The 19,119-nt window shown below is 36.2% G+C and overlaps 1 protein-coding gene and 1 long non-coding RNA gene across 2 annotated transcripts in view; one reads left to right on the forward strand and one right to left on the reverse strand.

The window, feature by feature from the left end:
* The window catches only part of LOC134355775 (uncharacterized), a 141,355-nt gene extending 138,714 nt beyond the window's left edge, over positions 1 to 2,641 (forward strand). The window contains exon 4 of the long non-coding RNA XR_010020185.1: positions 2,091 to 2,641. This is a non-coding gene — a long non-coding RNA (uncharacterized LOC134355775). The remainder of the gene's footprint in view (positions 1 to 2,090) is intronic.
* map2k5 (mitogen-activated protein kinase kinase 5) overlaps positions 1 to 19,119 on the reverse strand; it is a 327,453-nt gene that overhangs the window by 74,483 nt on the left and 233,851 nt on the right. The window contains exon 17 of the mRNA XM_063066162.1: positions 1,742 to 1,771. Coding sequence (XP_062922232.1) covers positions 1,742 to 1,771 — 30 coding nt within the window. The remainder of the gene's footprint in view (positions 1 to 1,741; positions 1,772 to 19,119) is intronic.

The following is a 19,119-nucleotide window of genomic DNA, read 5'->3' on the forward strand; positions in this document are numbered from 1 at the left end:
ATGAACATTTTCAGGGCAAGTAGTGTCAATAATATGGATTATGTGTGAAAGAAAAGAAAGAAACCTTGGTACATGCTGCTTCAGGGATAGTCCTGCATTGACTCCAATTAGTACTTGACATCTATTCAGCAAACTTTTACTTTTCATTAAATTAGGACCATATAAAGACCAAAAACATTGTTAAGTAGTAACAGAGGAGACTAACCTCCTAGAGGCTAATGTCAGCTTCTAACATAAATTCCTGTTATTTTATTCCCATTGACATAAAAATAGGGAAACACGAGTTATATATTGTATTCAAAACAGAGCAGTTGCTTAAAATAACTTGGAGAATGAAAGTGCGCTATCAATCAAAACAGCATCTGCCGGCGGTTGTATAAACAGAAGATCAAATAAGATGTCTTCAAGGATTTTCAGTGTGAACCGTAAAAAACTTCATTAACTTCTGACAAAGAATGCAAATTAATCACAACATGGGGTGAAATGAAATTAAAGACTCTTTTCTAATCAATGACAAAGCAGGATGAAATATTCCAAACCTTCTTAATGTGAGGGATGTTTACAGTGTATCCGGGGAAGCCAAACTGTAAGGTTTGAGTACAGTTCCACCTATGGTGGCTATTTAGGCCCCCCAGAGCTATCTGCTTACAAGGAGTACATACATAGCACTGATACACAAACACACTAATCATCCAAATCTCAGGTGCATCCAATTTGTTATTCACACTCTCAGTGCCAACAACAAAAAAAAATGCCTGGTGCAGACAGATGCACCAGGAACCTTAACTGACAGTTTTGGCCTCCGGAAGTGCGATCACTACAGCAAAATCTAGTACAGCCTCCAGGTGAAATGTCTGGAGCTCCATATGGAGCAGGGAAAATTAACAACAAGATGAAAATCACTATTGCAGCAGGGAGTCTGAATTTAAAAAAAATGAAATTTAAAGATGAAGAAAGAGAAGTAATAAATTAATGGGGTGTGAAAACATTCAAAGCTTTACAATACCAGGGGCACTATTTGCACAGAAGTTATTTTTACTTCGGGTCATTCCAATGTAATTTATTAACCCGGCGTGCTTTTGCAGTCTAAGAGAAGTCAGTCATTTTTCCCCCCTCCTTTTTTTTTGGGAAAGGGGAGCAAGATTTCTTATACTTGCACCAGTCGATCTAGTACATCAAACATGAAATATACAATCAATCATACACTTGATTAGTATGCAGACTTGCTACAATCAGCTGAGAAGCTGTATATAATGTGCATCAGTCATTGGGAATCCTTCAGAATAGGCACAAGAATTAGTATTACTGGCATTATTTTTAAAAACTTTTGGGAAGAGGGAACAAAAGAGAAAATAGGTGCAAATCTGATTTGATTATTCAATAACCACATTTGTGACACATAGGCATAATCTAACCATGCATATATTTGTATAATGTAATATAATTCATATTAGCATAATAATAACAGCTAATGGATGCTCAAAGCATGTAGGCCGACAACACTTTAAATCAGATGAGCCAGAGGCTGTTAAGTCTACACAGATAACGGCCTGAGGAAAGGGGGCTGGGAGGACAGAAGAAGGGGGCAAAATGGTTTCCAAAGCACTGGAAAGATAGCACATTTCAATTTAACACTGCAGCTTTATTTTTATGTGGCACAAACTTTTGAGATTGCTCCCTTGCACCTTCATACATAGGGATGAATGTCATGGTGGCAAAAGCCAGTAATGAACAATCTTACCTGAGGATATGGAAACCTCCCAAGAGCAAGCTGCAAAAGGAAATAATATTTGTCTAGTTATAGATCTGCATGTGGGGCAGAGCCAAGACAAGAGCTTGGGTACCAGCATAAAAAAAACAAATCAAATTAACACTCCCAAAAACGTTAATATTAAAAAAGTCAATCATACACAGCCTAATAGTGGATTTTATTTTAATCATGGATAAATTCTAATGCTGATCTATTTTAACAGAGAACACAGAGGATAGTGTGTAATCTTCTAAGAAATAGCCTGCAGATATTTCACTGTACTAAATGTGCTTCAGATTTAATGAAGCTCTAATGTCCTTCTTAATTTTCCCTGTTTCAGTATCACCAGGGGTTGAAAGAAACTGTATCTCCAGAAGGATGCGGCCCTGATGAAAATTATCAACCACCGTTCCGCTTCTGAGTCCAAATCACAGCTTTCACAGACACATGAATACATTGTGTTTCCAATGCTACATGGGGAACAATGCTAGTTTTATCTGTTTTGGTGAAACTCAGTTTAAAAAATATACAACGCTACAGACCATTTTCTGGAATGTGAGTTGCTAAGTAGACGATGCAAGGATTGCTTCAGGAAATGAAGTACCTTGTTGCTGAGTGTGTTTAAATAAGATCATTACTGTACAAGTAATAAGAAATGAGGGAAGTTTTTTTTGTGCAGTGGTTGAAAGCACTCCGTGTTAAGATTAAACAATTTAGCCTACTAATGTGTGGTCATTACTGTTTAGCAATTCTGTAAACTCAAACCCACATTTTATCAAGGCAGAAAAATGCCCATACATTTTGTATTGTAGCTTTAAAATCTCTTAAGACAGCCTTGCACTGCACAGGACACTCTAAAATTATAATGTCCACATTTTTCTTACTTGTACAAGGTAGTAGATAATTAGAAGTAGCATCATTAGGTGTACATCAACTTGCAATGGAGATAAATGGAGAATTAGTTGGGACACAACTCTGTACATTCACTTATTCATTTCTCAAAGACACCTGGAACCATCTCACACAGGGACTGTCAGGTATTTTACCCTGTGTCTAAGCACAAGCAACAAATTCCATTAGGTTACTCAAAAGTTTTGGTGCAATATACAAGGCTAAATGCTATCTTCCTCACGGCCCATACTATTCTCAACAAACAACCGTATTCAGACAGGCAAAGACTTTAATAATATTGCTGATTGCTGAAGTGTACAAACTGAAAGAGGCACTCATTCACCACTCCAATGAGTGATCTGATTTTGTGTATGGGGAGCCACTTGCGTGGGTACATCACTAAATAAGATGTCTTTCAGATTGTCCTAAAGAAAAAAGTAGAGTTGACATTTTGGGCCGAAATCCTTCGGCAGAACGTTTCAGCCCAAAACGTTGACTGTACTTTTTTTTAATAGATGCTGCCTGGCCTGCTGAGTCCCTCCAGCATTTTGAGTCTGTTGCTTGGATTCCAGCATCTGCAGATTTTCTCTTGTTTGTGTTCAGGTTGCCCTATTCAATATTCCTCCCTGGGTTATTATGAAACAGAACTAAGTCAATTAGTATATAGGTCATTTTCTGCTTTTAATTTGATTAAAGTGGCCATATCCCTACCGGACAATCGCAGGTGAACATTTGAAGTAGCTTATCATACAAAGTGCTCTGGATATTTCTAAAAGCCTGATAAAATGCTTTACCAATGTTCATTTCTTCGTAGCTATACATATCAGTCATCCAAAAGCAAACAAAAAACAATGATTTTATATATATAAAATTTTGTATTAATATGTACTACTCATCATATATTCTCATATTTATATTTATAATGGAAATTGCCTAGGTTAAACTGTCTCAAATTAATTATATACCTGCTTAGGCAGCTTCAATGCAATACAACATGTTTCAGGTGAGAGGAAATAAAACATGGTAAATTCACAAATCAATTTCTATTGCAACTGAATCTACCCTCAGCAGCCATTTTATTAACTACACCTGTTCGTTAATGCAAATATCTAATCAGCCAATCATGTGGCAGCAAATTAAATCATAAAAGCATGTGGACAAGATCAAAAGGTTCAATTGTTCAGACTAAACATCAGAATGGCAAAGGAATGAGGTCTAATTCATTTTGACTGTGGAATGGTTGTTGGTGCTAGATGGGGTGGTTTGAGTGTCTCAGAACCTGCTGATCTGGGATTTTCACACACAGCAATCTCAACAGTTTACACAGAATGGTGTGAAAAACAAAACACATCCTGTGAGTGGCAGTTTTGTGGGCGAAAACGCCTTGTTTTTGAGAGAGGTCTGAGGAGAATGGCCAGACCGGTTCAAGTTGACAGGAATAACTACGCTTTACAACGGTGGTGTGCAGATGAGTATCTCTGAATGCACAACACCTTGACCGTTGAAGTTATTGGGCTACAGCAGCAGAAGACCATAAACATGAATTCAGTGGCTACTTTATTAGGTACAGAAGGTACCTAATAAAATGGGCATTGGACATTAGGACAGGATGCATAACCTTAAAAATAGTTAATTCCAAGTGTCTTGATCTAATTATCCTCTTCTGCCCAACACTGATACAACTGAGACCACAATAGTCTTAATTCTCCATGTACAATGCCATATGAAATCAGCCTGATTAAATAAAAATGAAATAGCTAGCATATTTTTACAGTCAACACATTTTCATTCATGTTTTTGAGCCACAAAGTTTTTACAACCTGACCTGTAATTACCCTGAGCTTCTAACTACTGTGAGGAAAGCGCACAAAATACTTTCCACATGACGTGAGGAGCTATGGCGTCATCCTGAGCTCATTTTCACTTCTAAATCACAACTCTTCATCCTTGTTCCAGGATCTTAGTGCATAATTAAACTGCCACTCCGGTGGAATACTACTGGAAATACAGTCTTTTTGGATGAGATATTAAAGCTAAATCTCAGACTGCAGTACTTGAAGGAAATCTTTCATAATTTTGACCATCTTCTATCTATCGACAGAAAAAACAAACACAACTTTCCTCAATTCTTTGTGGGACTTTGCTTTTCTGCATTTGCCAACAAACATGAATGATGTTTTAGAAGTAATTTATTGGCTGTGATGGAACATAAAAGTCTTGAAACTAGTATGCATCTGTCACACTCTAGCCATCACACTTTGTTACAGATGTAAAACAATCTATAAAAAGAAAAGCAGTTATTAACCTGAGGCCTGCAATTTACAACCAATTACAACTGCTCTTTAATTGACCTCAACAATTCACAGAGCAGTGGCCTTAAAGGCACAGTACAGGTTAACAGAACAGCATCACACATGTATTCCAGATGATGAACAGTGCCATAGGAGTTCTGTAAGTATTACATACAATTAAGCTTGGTTCACATGTCTGGATCCACAATGTAACTTGATAATTAATGTTTCATTATACAATTTATTTTAAATGGACAGCGCAAAAGGAAATACATACAGTACAAAATCTGCAAACATCAATATTGAAAGCTAAAAGTTTTACAAAATAATCACGTTTGTTCATAAAACAGCAAAAATTGTAATTATTAATAAAGTTATTGTACATGAATTCGCACTAATGTACAATGGTGTTAGTACTGAGGTCATAGAATGCTTTTCATTTTAAATTTTGTAGGTAACAAAATTAACCAGACATAGTTTGAAAGGCCACTCAACTTTGTTCCAACAGTGTATCGCCTCTTCAATATCAAAGAGCACCTATAACCACACTGGATCATGTTATTCTACCTTCATACAACATAGAACAGTAGAGCTCCTTTGGCCCATGTTGTTGTGCCAACCCTCTAACCCACTATAAAATCAATCTAACCCTTCCCTCTCACATAGCCCTCCATTTTTCATTCATCCATGTGTCAATCTAAGAGTCTCTTAAATGTCCCTAAATGTATCAGCCTTTACCACCGCCCACCATTCACTGTGTAAAAAATCTACCTCTGATATCTCCCCTACTCTTTCCTCCAATCACCTTAAAGTTATGCCCTCATTTCTGCCCTGGGAAAAAGTGTCTTTCTGTCTACTTTATCTATGCCTCTTATCATCTTATATATCTCTATTGTCACCTCTCATTTTCCTACACTCTAAAGAGAAAAGGCCGAGCTCACTCAACCTACCCTCAAAATGCATGCTCTCTAATCCAGGGAAAATACTGGTAAATCTCCTTTGCACCCTCTCTAAAGCTTCCACATCCTTTCTATAATAAGGCAACCGGAAAGGAACACAATACTCCAAGTCTGATCTACCCAGAGTTTTATAGAACTGCAACATTACATTGTGGCTCTTCAAGCCAATCCCCCAACTAATGAAGGCCAACACAGCATCTGCCTTCTTAATTACCCTAGCAACTTGTACTGCAATTTTGAGATGTGGACCCCAAGATCCCTTGTCCCTCCATACTGCTAAGAATCCTGCCAATAACCCTGCACACTGCCTTCAAGTTCGACTTTCCAAAGTGAATCACTTCACACTTTTCTGAACTGAACTCTCTCTGCCATTTGTCAGCCCAACTCTGCATCCTATTAACGTCCTGTTGTTACTTATGACAACCTTCTACACTATCCACATCACCACCAACCTTTGTGTCATCTGTAAACTCACTAAAAAGTCGACAATTTAAGATTTGAGTGAGATTGACAATTTAATATTAATGTCCTGCCTCACTTATAACTAATATAGAATTTAATATGGTAATTTGCAGTCAGTAAAAAGAAGTAATATTTAAACTATTTGTTTAATTCTTTGCCAGATTAATACATCATATTTAATACTTCAGAATAGGGATGTGATTTACTACTAACATAGCAGCAAGAATCTTAACTGAAAAAAAAATTGAGCACACTTCACCAGTTTTGGCATCATTAAACTGGCTGCCTGTGGCATTTAGGATCAATTTCAAAATACTCTTAATTATATATAGGCTCTGAAAAATCTAGCTCCTCCATATATTTTGGAGACTCTCCCCTTACATCCCTCAGATCTGTGAAGACTGGTTTGCTTAGTGTTCATAGAACGAAGCATAAGAGAACTGGTGATGTGGCCTTTTGCTCCTATGCATCAAAAATCTCGAATACTATACTGACTGAGGTATGCCAGGTTAGCACTGTGGAACATTTGAAAACACCTCTGAAAATCTACTTTTTAATTTGGCCTACTTATAGAATTATTTCATGCCTGTTGATGTTGATTACATTTATATAATTTGGTATATTCGATATAACATTTGTCTTTACTTATGATTTTTAATTATCTCATATTTTTATGACTTTATTGATGTACCTTTACAATCTATGGCAATCACTCTGAGCCTGCATCTTAATGCTTGAAAAGTGCTATATAAAAAGTTATTATTAATCTCAAATAAATTCTTTACCTTCCTAGAACATTACTCAAACAGATTTAAATGCCTTCATTCATTCCCCTGAAGTGAGATCAATCTGCGTATAAGGAAACCTTGAGAATAAAGGGTTATGGCAGTATTTTAAGAAAGTACAGAGTGATACTTTAAGTGATGCTTCTATTAAATGTATGGACTTACTGAGGAAAGACAAGAAATCATAAAAAATTAATTTAATCTTCAGCAGCAACTTCACTATTACATTTGAGAAAGCAGTTCAGGGTTTTAGAGCAAAGCCTTGAACGAGTTTGTGACAGAGGCTTCAATTTTTAATATATAACAGTCATTGGATGGTAACCTGTAGAGTCTACACATTGTGAATCAGAACACATGCAAGTTAAAAAAAACAATGAAGTGACATATTTCCTTCATGTCTCCAATGACAGAAGGAGCTGGGTAACTAATTCCTCATCATAGCTGAAAAGGAATTTGCCTTACATTAGAGTTATAATGAACCAATGCATGAACACTACCTCACTACTTTTGCTCTCTTTGTGCACTATTTATTTAATTTTAAAAAATATATATTTTGTATTGTAATTTATAGTATTTTCAAAGCATTGCTACTGCAAAACAACAAATTTCATGACATATTTCAGTGAAATTAAACCTGATTCAGATTCTGAGGTACATTTTGCACAATTAAAATTACCTTATGATTCAATTAACTACTTTAAAAAGCAAATACTATTGCACTGTAATTAAAAGTATATCTGCCATCTCTTCCTTCACCAGATGCTGTTCAGCTTTTTAAAAATTTCGAATAGGGTAAGAAAAACACTCGCCCTGTAGCTTAACCATATAAATTGTGATTGCCGTTCAGAATCATAGATTTAGAGGTCTCAACCTCCAAATTGTATGTATCCAAATGAACACTTATTTGTTGTTCATATGAAGCTCAGTTCTAAGCTGCAACTAGTATAAGGTTACATCCCAGTGCAGCATGCAGATAAATCATTCTGGAATATTACTTCAGCAAAGTTTAGCCACGACTGGAGCATATGTGCTTCCGAGCCACTGAAGCAAGTGACCATAAAATACACTAATTACTGGAAGTTATGGTCAGTGAGTGATTGATAGCCCTCTGCGAGGCAACTTCCTCATTTCTGCTCCTATGACAGGGCTCATCCGGCACATGGCAATTATTAATTCATGACCCTCCCCTAAGGCACAAGTACCTTTACTCTTCTCATTCCCCTACTTCCAATGTTACTGCAAACTGCAATTAACGGCAGATCACGATTTCATCTGTGTTTTGGCACCTCTGGAAGATGGTGCACCATTGAACTATTTTGAATGTTTGGCATATATCCCTGGCTTTATTGTAATGTATCATTTTGAGGCTTATTGCTGCCAACTTAATTTTAACACAGGCTTTATTTTGCGATTTTTTAACCTTTTGATCTACATAATACTGGCACTTGCAAAAGAGGCTTGACAGTTATTTTGTTTATTGCTGCCCCCAAATGTTAATGTGGATGGCCTCTAGTCGAACAGCTGCTGTTAATACCATGGCCATAGCTATGTATTACAGGCATCTGCTACACTGCAAGGTTGTGCTGCCAGGAGAATTTTTAACCCTTTCTGGTGCAAACTTTACTTACTCTTTTGTCAAAACTACAAGAATTGTTTTTCCACCAAAAACCTGATGCTGCTCCCTTGAAGTATTGAAAAAGTGGGCGGTAATTATTAAAGAATTATCAAAAAAAAGTGCGATCTCAGGCAGAGCAGCTGAACAATTATAAACGGCATCAGTATCCTTATGGGCAAGGTACCAGAGAATGTAAATACCCATAGCACAGCATCTCATCTACTAAAATGTGAACATATTTTAAAGGCAATTACTCTTCTATTTTCAGCTGTAATTAGGAGGTAACTTATCATAATGTGATCAGATTAAACGCGAGATGGCATAAATCCCTGACACAGTTATGTGTTTGAAGAACTTAAATTAGCTCTTATGAAATCAATGCTACACCTTTCCTTAAAGGGACCCAATGCTTATAGTCTAGTATTGGTTACAATGAAGGGAATGTGTAAGCTGTATTCTGGAATGGGGACAAACTTTAGAGTTCATTAAATGTACTGTATTGGTTATTGCCTTGAGGTTTAATTAACTCTCTGTCCCCTATTTCTGACAGAACCATTGCATTTGTGCACTATATTTAGCCAGAACCAACTTAGAAGATGATTAAAATCCACAGTATTAAAAGGACCAACCTTTGCAAAATATCCTATTTGATTTATTAAATTTTTTGTTAAAACAAAGATACTTAATATCTCTGCTCCCCAAGGTAATTAAAAAATTTTCCCTTAAAAAGCAATTTTTAAAAATCTGTAGATCATGATTCTACCTCAGTCTAATTGGACCTGAGGACAGGTAGATGAAAACATGCAGTTGTGCAGAAGAGGAATAAGCTATTTGATCCATTACTTTGTAGACTGGTTTTGTTATACATTGGTAATTAGTTTTTTGTTGTCACATGTACCAAGATACAATTTTACAAGCCATCCACACAGATCACTTCAAAAACACAAGTATATCGAGGTAGTACAAAAGGAATTCTCTTTCGAAGACAGAGTCTTTGCTGTTTCTATATATAACACCAGTTATGACACAAGCCTCTGTATTCCCCCATTTCTATTATGGACAAGTGCCATGCAGAGCAGAATGGACTAGGGGCATCTGCTGTTTGATCTATGGTTTGCAATCTTTCCCATCTTACCTGGGTTGGTAAGTTGCTCTAAGCAATTCTGGGTAAGAGCAACATAGGAACAGAAAAATGTATTTTAAGAATGTGTTCCTAAAAGATAAAGCTGCATACTTCTTACCCAATATTAATGTCCGTAGGCTAAATATGGCAGTAAGAGTCTAGTTATCTGGCATTTTACTATCCAATACACTCTACTAACCAGCACTGAGACCTCTCAACTAAGTAGGCAAATATCTGTGATTTGCTCAATACAGTTTAAAGATTAGTTTTACATGTCACAGGACATTTAAACATTAAAACATACAGTGAAATGTATGCTGGACAGTCTGCAATTGTCATCACTCTTTCAGCACCAACATAACCTGTCCATGACTAACACTAACTTTGGAATGTGGAAGGAAATGAGAACATCCGGAGGAAACCCACGTGGTCGTGGGGAGAATACACAAATTCCTTACAAAGAACAGTGGGGATTGAACCCCAATCGCTGACACTGGTTATGCTAACCACTGCACTCCCATACCACCCTAGTTTCTAGGGTTTGTCAAAGTGCTCAAGCCAACTACCCCCAAGGGAGTGCACTGAGACTTGAAGGAAGTGCGACAAGATCCTGAGTAAATGCAACAACAATCTACAGCAATTTGGACTGCTGCTCCTGCATTATACATTTGGTTAATTGGCATATTTAATTAACTATAGAGTCACAGATTCATGGAAAGGTACAGCATGAAAATATGCCCTTCAGCCCATCAGTCTGTGAAACATCCATCCTACATTTTTCATTCTCATCAATTTCTCCAGATTCTACTACTAACCTATGCACTGGGGGTAATCTAAAGTGGCTAATTTGTGATGTGGGAGGAAGCTCCTATGTCACAGGAGGAACACACAAGATTCACACTGACAGCACCCGAGGTAACGTCTGCAGAGCTGCACTACTCTGCCGCACAACCAGCAGGTATCGAGTCTGACAAGTGCAGATAACCAAGTTTTTAAATTGAACCTGGGAACACTTTAAGACAGTTTCTGTTTCATATTAGAAATGGAGGTCAATGATAATCAGATTCCTAACATCCCCCATTCAATAACTAACTGTCCACATATCCATAATAAGTTGGAGCAGAATTAGGGCATTCGGCCTATGAGTCTGCTCAATCAAGACTGATTTATTTTCCCTCTTAACTCTATTCTTCTGCCTTCTCTCCATAACCTTTGAAGCCCTCACTAATTAAGTAGCTATCACCCTCGCCTTTAAATATACCCAATGACTTGGCCTCCACAATAGTCTGTGGCAATGAATTCCAAAGATTCACTACTCTATGGCTAAAAAAAATCCGCCTCATCTCTGTACTAAAGGGTCATCCTTCTACTCTGAGGCTGTGCCCTCTGGTCCTAGATTCTCTCACTAATGGAAACATCCTCTCCATGTATACTCTAACTCGGCCTTTCCATATCAGGAAAATTTCAATGAGATTCCCCCTTACTCTTCTAACACCAGTGAGTACAGGCCTGAGTCGTTTAATGCTCCTCATACATTTACCCTTTCATTCCTGGGATTTTTCTTGTAAACCTTCTCTGGACCCTCTCCAATACCAAATCATGTTTTCTTAGATATGCGGCCCAAAACTGCTCACAATACTCCAAATGTGGTCTGAACAATGCCTTACAAAGTCTCAGCATTATATTCTTGCTTTTACATTCTAGTCTTCAAAATAAATGTTAACTTGAACAGTTAGCACTTTGACAGGCTACTGATAGGTAAAGGGGCAATCGTTTAAAGTTTACGACAAAAACATCACTTTTCTTAAAGTATATATCTGGCGCATTTTCAATAGCAAAATTCTAGTATGTTTGATTCAACTGCAAAAATTATAAGAAATATTACTTTAAACAAATATGAAGATATAACATGCCATACAAAATATGACAGACTACAGAAAAAAAATTCATTGGCTTTGGATTGCTTTGAAAAACTATAAGGATATAAAAAGTCCTAACTAAATTATATTTTATTTAAATGATGAAGCACTTCTACAAGATAAAGTAATGTAAACATAATATGCACAATACTATATTAGAAAGGATCACTAGCAGCAGTCCGGCAGTGGGTGTGCTGGTAATGAAAATCAGTATGTAATAATGATGTTTATAATATAAGGGAAGTATTGGCTCTATATGCAATCATTGCATTAAAATAGGCTTTCTATTTATAATGAACACTACTCGGATCCTACCAGAGACACAATTGGCATGTTAAAGCTGTTTCCTTATACTTCCACCATTCTTATATTTTTTAATTCCCTTTAACTTGGTCAAAACTTTTAAAAAATCCAATAGAAACGACTTACAAGCTGCAAGTGTAGCTTAGGTGACAGAGTTTCAGCTACATGTTCTAATTTTGATGGAGACAACCTACAAAAGTGCTCTTCATACATTATCTACCATCATTCAGTAAAGAAGCACACAGTTACCAAGAAAAAACAGAATGGGATTATCTGCTTTTCAGTTTACCATTTTATGAACAGACATAAAGGCTTAAAACATATCTGATCAACAGTGGTAACTACTACTGATTTTTAAATCACTAATCAGATTCCAATTTGCCACATCTGGATTCTCAATTTGCCATATGTAGCTAATGGCTAACATATTGGACAGCACTGCACTGAAGTCCGTTAGCGCATTCTCCTGCTCACAACCATCACAGTGGGCTAATAACGAAGTGTTTTATTCTACATTCTATTCAAATCCAGTCTAGGCTTAATAAAATTCAAAGACCAACTCATGAAAGGTTTCTAAAGCTAACAGAGTAAATTTTAAATGCCTATGATGTACTAACTGAATGATCCTCTTCTGCAAGCCAACTTTATAATTTTCCAATTTCAAAGCACCGCCTTTCAAAAATATTTTTAACTTCTATATAGAAGAACACATAATAAATAGGTATTATTCATTTTATATAAAAATTAAAATTAAAAACATGATACCTGGAATTTAGATCCAACTTTTACTCTTATTCTGACAAACACTGAAAACCATACAGTTTAAAAATAAAAAGTCCTGACACCACTGAAAAGATTACATGGTGTAAAAAGAAAAGCATAAACATGGAACAAATATTAAAATTTTGTCACTTTTGTCAGATCATTAGGAAGAAAAACACTCATATTTGTGCTATTTCTTTATGCTAAGCTTACATCAACAAGTCACATATAATTAAATTGCTGGCATTCACTAGCAAACTTGATGTGTGTTGCTTGAATTTCCAGCATGTGCAGAATTCCTCGTGTTTACGTAATTAAATTGAATAATAGTTTTAAATTGAGCTGAATATTTACAACAAAAGCATACAAAAGTCCTTTTAAAAGGTTGCATTAAATCATAAATATCCTTTAACTATACCTTGTATAAGTTATAAATAGCAATAATTGTTACAAATTCATATTTACATTATTTGTAAATTAGTGCCTAATAATGCAATACAGTCAGATGGCATGAAGAAGGAATTTCTGCAAACTGAAGTAAATTTTTTAAATATTTACAGAAAATACAACTTGAATGCAAGACAAATCACAAACAAGAGAAAATCTGCTGATACTGGAAATCCAAGTGACACACACCAAACACTGGAGGAACTCAGGCCAGGCAGTATCTATGAAAGAGCATAGTCAACATTTCAGGCTGAGACTGTTCATCAGGACTGGAGAAAAAACGATGGACGAGTCAGAGTTAGAAAGTGGGGAGAAGGGGGGTTGGCCTGAAACGTTGACTGTACTATAAGACCATAAGACAAAGGAGCAGAAGTTGGCCATTCGGCCCATCGAGTCTGCTCCGCCATTTTATCATGAGCTGATTATTCTCCCATTTAGTCCCACTCCCCCGCCTTCTCATCATAACCTTTGATGCCCTGGCTACTCAGATACCTATCAATCTCTGCCTTAAATACATCCAATGACTTGGCCTCCACTGCTGCCCGTGGCAACAAATTCTATAGATTCACCATCTTCTGACTAAAAAAATTTCTTCGCATTTCTGTTCTGTTCTACTCTTCCATAGATACTGCCTGGCCTGCCCTATTCCTCTGGCATTTTGTGTGTGTTGCTTGAATGCAATACGATGATGAATTTACCTGTAATTATGGAAGTAAAGTTCAGCACAAATGTCTTTGTAAACAACAGACCTTGCATTAAATGGAAAATTACATGTGATCAATAGCTTTCAATATAACATCTGATAAGCATTAGAATTACCAGAGGTCTGCTTTAGTAAAATGGCACTGGAAAGGGCCATTTATGCAGTATTGCACTTGAACTTGAGAGACTAAAAGGATGAATCATGACGTTGTTATATTGTAGATACATAATTGGGATAATCTTGCTTAAGTTGAGCCAAAAACACAAATGATACCACTAATTTTTGCCACAAACAACTAGCCCAAAAACCTCAGCAGGTTGAGCAGCATTGTGGGTGGGATGGGTGGGGGGGAAATTGTTGATCTTTGCAATGCAAACTGTTGGATCCAGCTGATTTCATGATTCAGAGATTCAAAACTTGTTGCTTATGGTCGTTTATTAAGTGTTACAAAAACAAAGAATGTACAAAGGAAGAATAACAAGTTGTGTTGTCTTATAATAAAAGCTAGCTCAGACTAGACATTGATAAGGTGTAACCTATGAAATAACCAGATAAAGTGCAGAAAAATTAAGTGGCTTCTACAAAATACACAATCAGCTAGCCATATTTCAATTACAAGAAAACTCACTGAACAATTACACATGTATAGGTGATTATATAAAAATTTTAAGCAAGCATAGGAAAGAAGCTACAAGAAAATTAATAACCCTAATCTAACAAAACCCTGAATCATTGTTGCATTGGTCTTTAGTCGGGCAAAGGTCTAAAATACTGCTTTGACGCTATTGCATTAGCATAAAGAGCTTTGATCTCTGGCATTCTAATAGCAACTAAACTTCATGTTAATAAAATATTAAAAATAACTTTTATAAGCTGTGATAATTTTAGCATCTTAACAAAGCTAAAGTGGTAATTGATATGCCTAGCACTTATTCTGAGGTACTTGAAACTGACAAATTATGAAACTATTTCTTTTAAGTGTTAAACACAAGAGATTCTGCAGATACTGGAAATCCAAAGTAACACATACAAAATACTGGAGGAACTCCGTAAGTCAGGCAGGGTCTCAGCCAAAACATCAATTGTTTACTCTTTAAAGTGTTGTGGGTTACTAGAATCCAATCTGGTTGACTTAATTTCCAAGGTACTTTATATAATTTATGTTGATACACAGCTGAATCATTTAATTTTTGGTGCAAATGAAATGATTCTGCATCAAAATCCCACAGCTCACTTATTGATAAAGCAATTGTAACTGAACTAAGGCACAATGTTACATTAACAAAACTCATATAAGTAAAATTGCTGAATATTTGTGCTTGATGCAGATGCTTTCCATGTATTGTATCATTAAATCTCTATATTGCATGTTAATTAATCACTTAATCTCTCTCTTGAGTTAAAAGCAATGATATAAATTAAATTTTGTTAACATGATTGTTAAAATTTAAGCAAGGTGTAAGAATCTCTCCTGAAGACAACTAATTGCTTTTTGTTCAATACAGAGACTTTTCTTTTTAGCTACATTTAGTATTGACCAGAGTTTTTTTTTATTTTAAACAAAAGAACAATTTATTTGGTTTATGTTAAGCATAGCCTTATAGATACATAAATCAAACTGATTAGAATAATTTATGACTTTTGCCAGTAAGAGACAGAAAAGGTTTCAAGCCCAGTTCACAGAAAAAAATACAAAAACGATTAATGTGCTCATTAGATTCACTAACTACAGTAACCCTAAGATTTTTATTGCCAAGGACAGGAGGATAGGACACATTATTTTAAGTGCAATACCTCAGAAGTAAGAAAAATGCAGAATATTTTTTCTATCTGTACAGTTATTGGCTTTCACATCTTGTGCTATTTGCAATATTAAAACTCTACCAATGTCCTAGCCCTCATTAACACAAGATACTTTATGCAGCTTCTCCAGCAAAATGATCATAACTGAACAACAGAAATTCGATTAGTTACTAAGGCTAGTAACCAATAGCATTTCTGTTGTTCAGTTATCAAGACATCCTTTTATGTTCATTTATAAAATAAAAAAAGAATGTCACACCTACAAAAAAGATGGAAACAGCTTTTTTTTACATTTATATCAACAGTAAGGCTAAGCTTTGCACAGAGAAAAATATTTTCTAAATCATAAAGGAACAAACTTATGTAGTTATAGACTTAGTTCATCTCAAAAGATCTGAAAGAAAAAAAATCAGTTCCTGTTTCCAAATGTTATTCAGTAAGTCTTACAGGAAAGTGAGTGTCTGTGCATATTGTATGAAACAACTGCGCATTTTATATGAAACAAAATTCTGCAGATGCACTGAAACTGACATATCATTCTGGAAATATTCAGCTAGTTGCCCTAAAACCATTCTTGTTTGACTCCCTTAATTACCTCAACTTTTTCCTTTTGCCAGTGTCCAAAATCTAACCATCATTACTTAACCCTTAATGTGTTAAACCTGCATAGCAATATACAGTACATTATTTCACTGAACATGGCCATCTTGGTCGACATGGTCAAGTTGGGCCAAAGGGCTTGTTTCTGTGCTGTGTGACTCTTATGATTTTAGATATAAAATTAAGCCTTCAATCTGTACACAATGAATCAGGCAGCTTCTCTGGGTGTGAGAGAAAAAGAATTCCCGTTCTAGGCGGATGACCTTTCATTTTATTTTTTAGTTAGAGATGCAGCAGGACAAGCCCTTCCGGCCCAACAAGCAGCACCACCCAGCAACCCATCTATTTAACCCTTTCCTAATCACAGGACAATTTACAATGACCAATTAACCTATTAACCAGTATGTCTTTGGAACATGGGAAGAAACCGGAGCACCTGGAGGAAACCCATGTGCTCATGGGGAGTTCATACAAACTCCTTACACACAGCACCAGAACTGAACTCTGAACTTGATTGCCCGAAGCTGTAATAGCACCATGCTATTTTGATGATGATTGGATCAGACTGTGCAGTGATGGACGTGGAAGCTAAATAGCATGTCAGCATTCATTGGGTAGGCTCAGAAATGAAGAACATCAATTTGGTAAATCCTTTAAAAGCTGTGGGCTTTGTTAAGATTGCATCAGCAAGTATCACAGCCTTTTAGGCAGGGCAAGTGAAAAGACACAAAACTGAAAACGGATCTTTCTAAAAAAACAGTGATAATGTGTTTTCTGTATAGAACAAGCAAAACAAGTTGTGAAAGTGTATGAGAAAACGTGTGCACAAATATTCACGTTATGTACATTCTACAAATTAACATTATTAATACATCAGAAATAACCTGATTTTGGATTTGACTTTTTCTTGCAACCACTCTGCATTCAATTGTCACACTTCAAATGGTAGCAGCTGACATAATGGAATTGACACTAACACGGTGTATCTATTATCTCTCTACCTCAATTGTTGGAATACTTTGATGGTAGTGACCTTGTCAGTCTTTTTTGCCTGTTACTCACCTATCTCAAGACAATTTTTCCTGCTGAAACCTTTGTCCTTGCCTACTCTACTCAGTGTATCACTCAGACTGCTTCAATAACATAACATCATGTTGAAGGGGCCCTCTGAGAAACAACTGACATGCCAATTAACAAAATACAACAAAGCCAAATTGTTCTGTGCACTTTACTCTGGAGACAATGACTTGTGACAAAAATTAAGGGTAGAGAATGAAAGAGGACTGTAAAGACAGAGGAGGCACAGGAGAGATTTACTGTCATATCTGATACTTTCAGTTAAATCAAATGCATTATTTGAATTTCTTTAGAAAAATATATTAAACCAATCTTTGCAGAACAACACTGGGAATAGATGGGAGAAATAAAGCAGCAAAAAAAAAACAATGGACAAGAGAAACTATTAAATAAGTAGCATCCTCCGTTGTCACAAAAGCTGAAAAATTACTGCTTGATATAGTGAGGAACATACACTTAGGAGCCAATATCAAGCGTTATTGATGGGGAAAGGGCCCTTACCTACTGGTTACATATCTCGGGAAATCATGGGTTGTGTGCAAGTGGTTTCAAGATGCATAACAGGCTTGCTATTCAGAAGCACAAACTTTTACTGCATTTGGACCACATTCCCCTCTCAACGACTTTAGTAATCAAAATATTTCAAATAAAATGTGAATGCCAACATTAAATGACAGTATTATGTTGTGTACATAAATATCTCAATTATTTCTACTTTAATGATTTTTGTGGAAATCTAATGGTGACAATGTAAGACTGTGTATGTTTCTATCTAAATATACGTTGCCCTTTTTAAAGTGCATTACATGCTGCAAGCTGAATTTCCAGTTATGCACAGATTTAAGTGTCTTAATTATATACACACACACAGTGGCATACAAAAGTTTGGGCACCCCAGCCAAAATTTCTGTTACTGTGAATAGCTAAGCAAGTAAAAGATGAACTGATTTCCAAAAGGCATAAAGTTAAAGATGACACGTTTCTTCAATATTTTAAGCAAGAAAACTTTTTTATTTCCATCTTTTACAGTTTCAAAATAACAAAAAAGGAAAAGGGCCTGAAGCAAAATTTTGGGCACTTTGCATGGCAGTACTTAGTGACACCCCTTTGGCAAGTATCACAGCTCGTAAACGCTTTTCGTAGCCAGCTAAGGGTACATCCACATTACGCCGGATAATTTTGAAAACAAAGCTTTTTCTCTTCGTTTTGCCCTCTTGTCCACACTGAGCCAGCGTTTTCAGCCCCCGAAAACAGAGATTTTCGAAAACACTCTCCAGAGTGAATAAATCTGAAAACACTTAATATCCGGCGTAGTGTGTACGGGATAACCGGAGAGATTTAAAAACGTTGTCATGACAACACAACAACAATGCTTTTTCTGCTTCTGCTTGGTACTGCGCAAGCTGTTATGACGCACAGTCGGTGTGAACGGCGTGAGAGTTAAATTGTAAAGTGAGCTTTTTTGACTATTTAAAAACACTGTCATGACGTGCCGGAACAGATGTTTGTTGTTTTCTTGAACGCCACCACCTAACAATTTCAGAACAGACGGACGAGACTAAAACCAGAAGGGTTAGAAATGTACTCACCAAATACTTTGACCCATAGCTTACTGAATAAATAAGTATA

This window comes from Mobula hypostoma, chromosome 13 (genome assembly GCF_963921235.1).
Source record: "Mobula hypostoma chromosome 13, sMobHyp1.1, whole genome shotgun sequence".
Classification (NCBI taxonomy): domain Eukaryota; kingdom Metazoa; phylum Chordata; class Chondrichthyes; order Myliobatiformes; family Myliobatidae; genus Mobula; species Mobula hypostoma.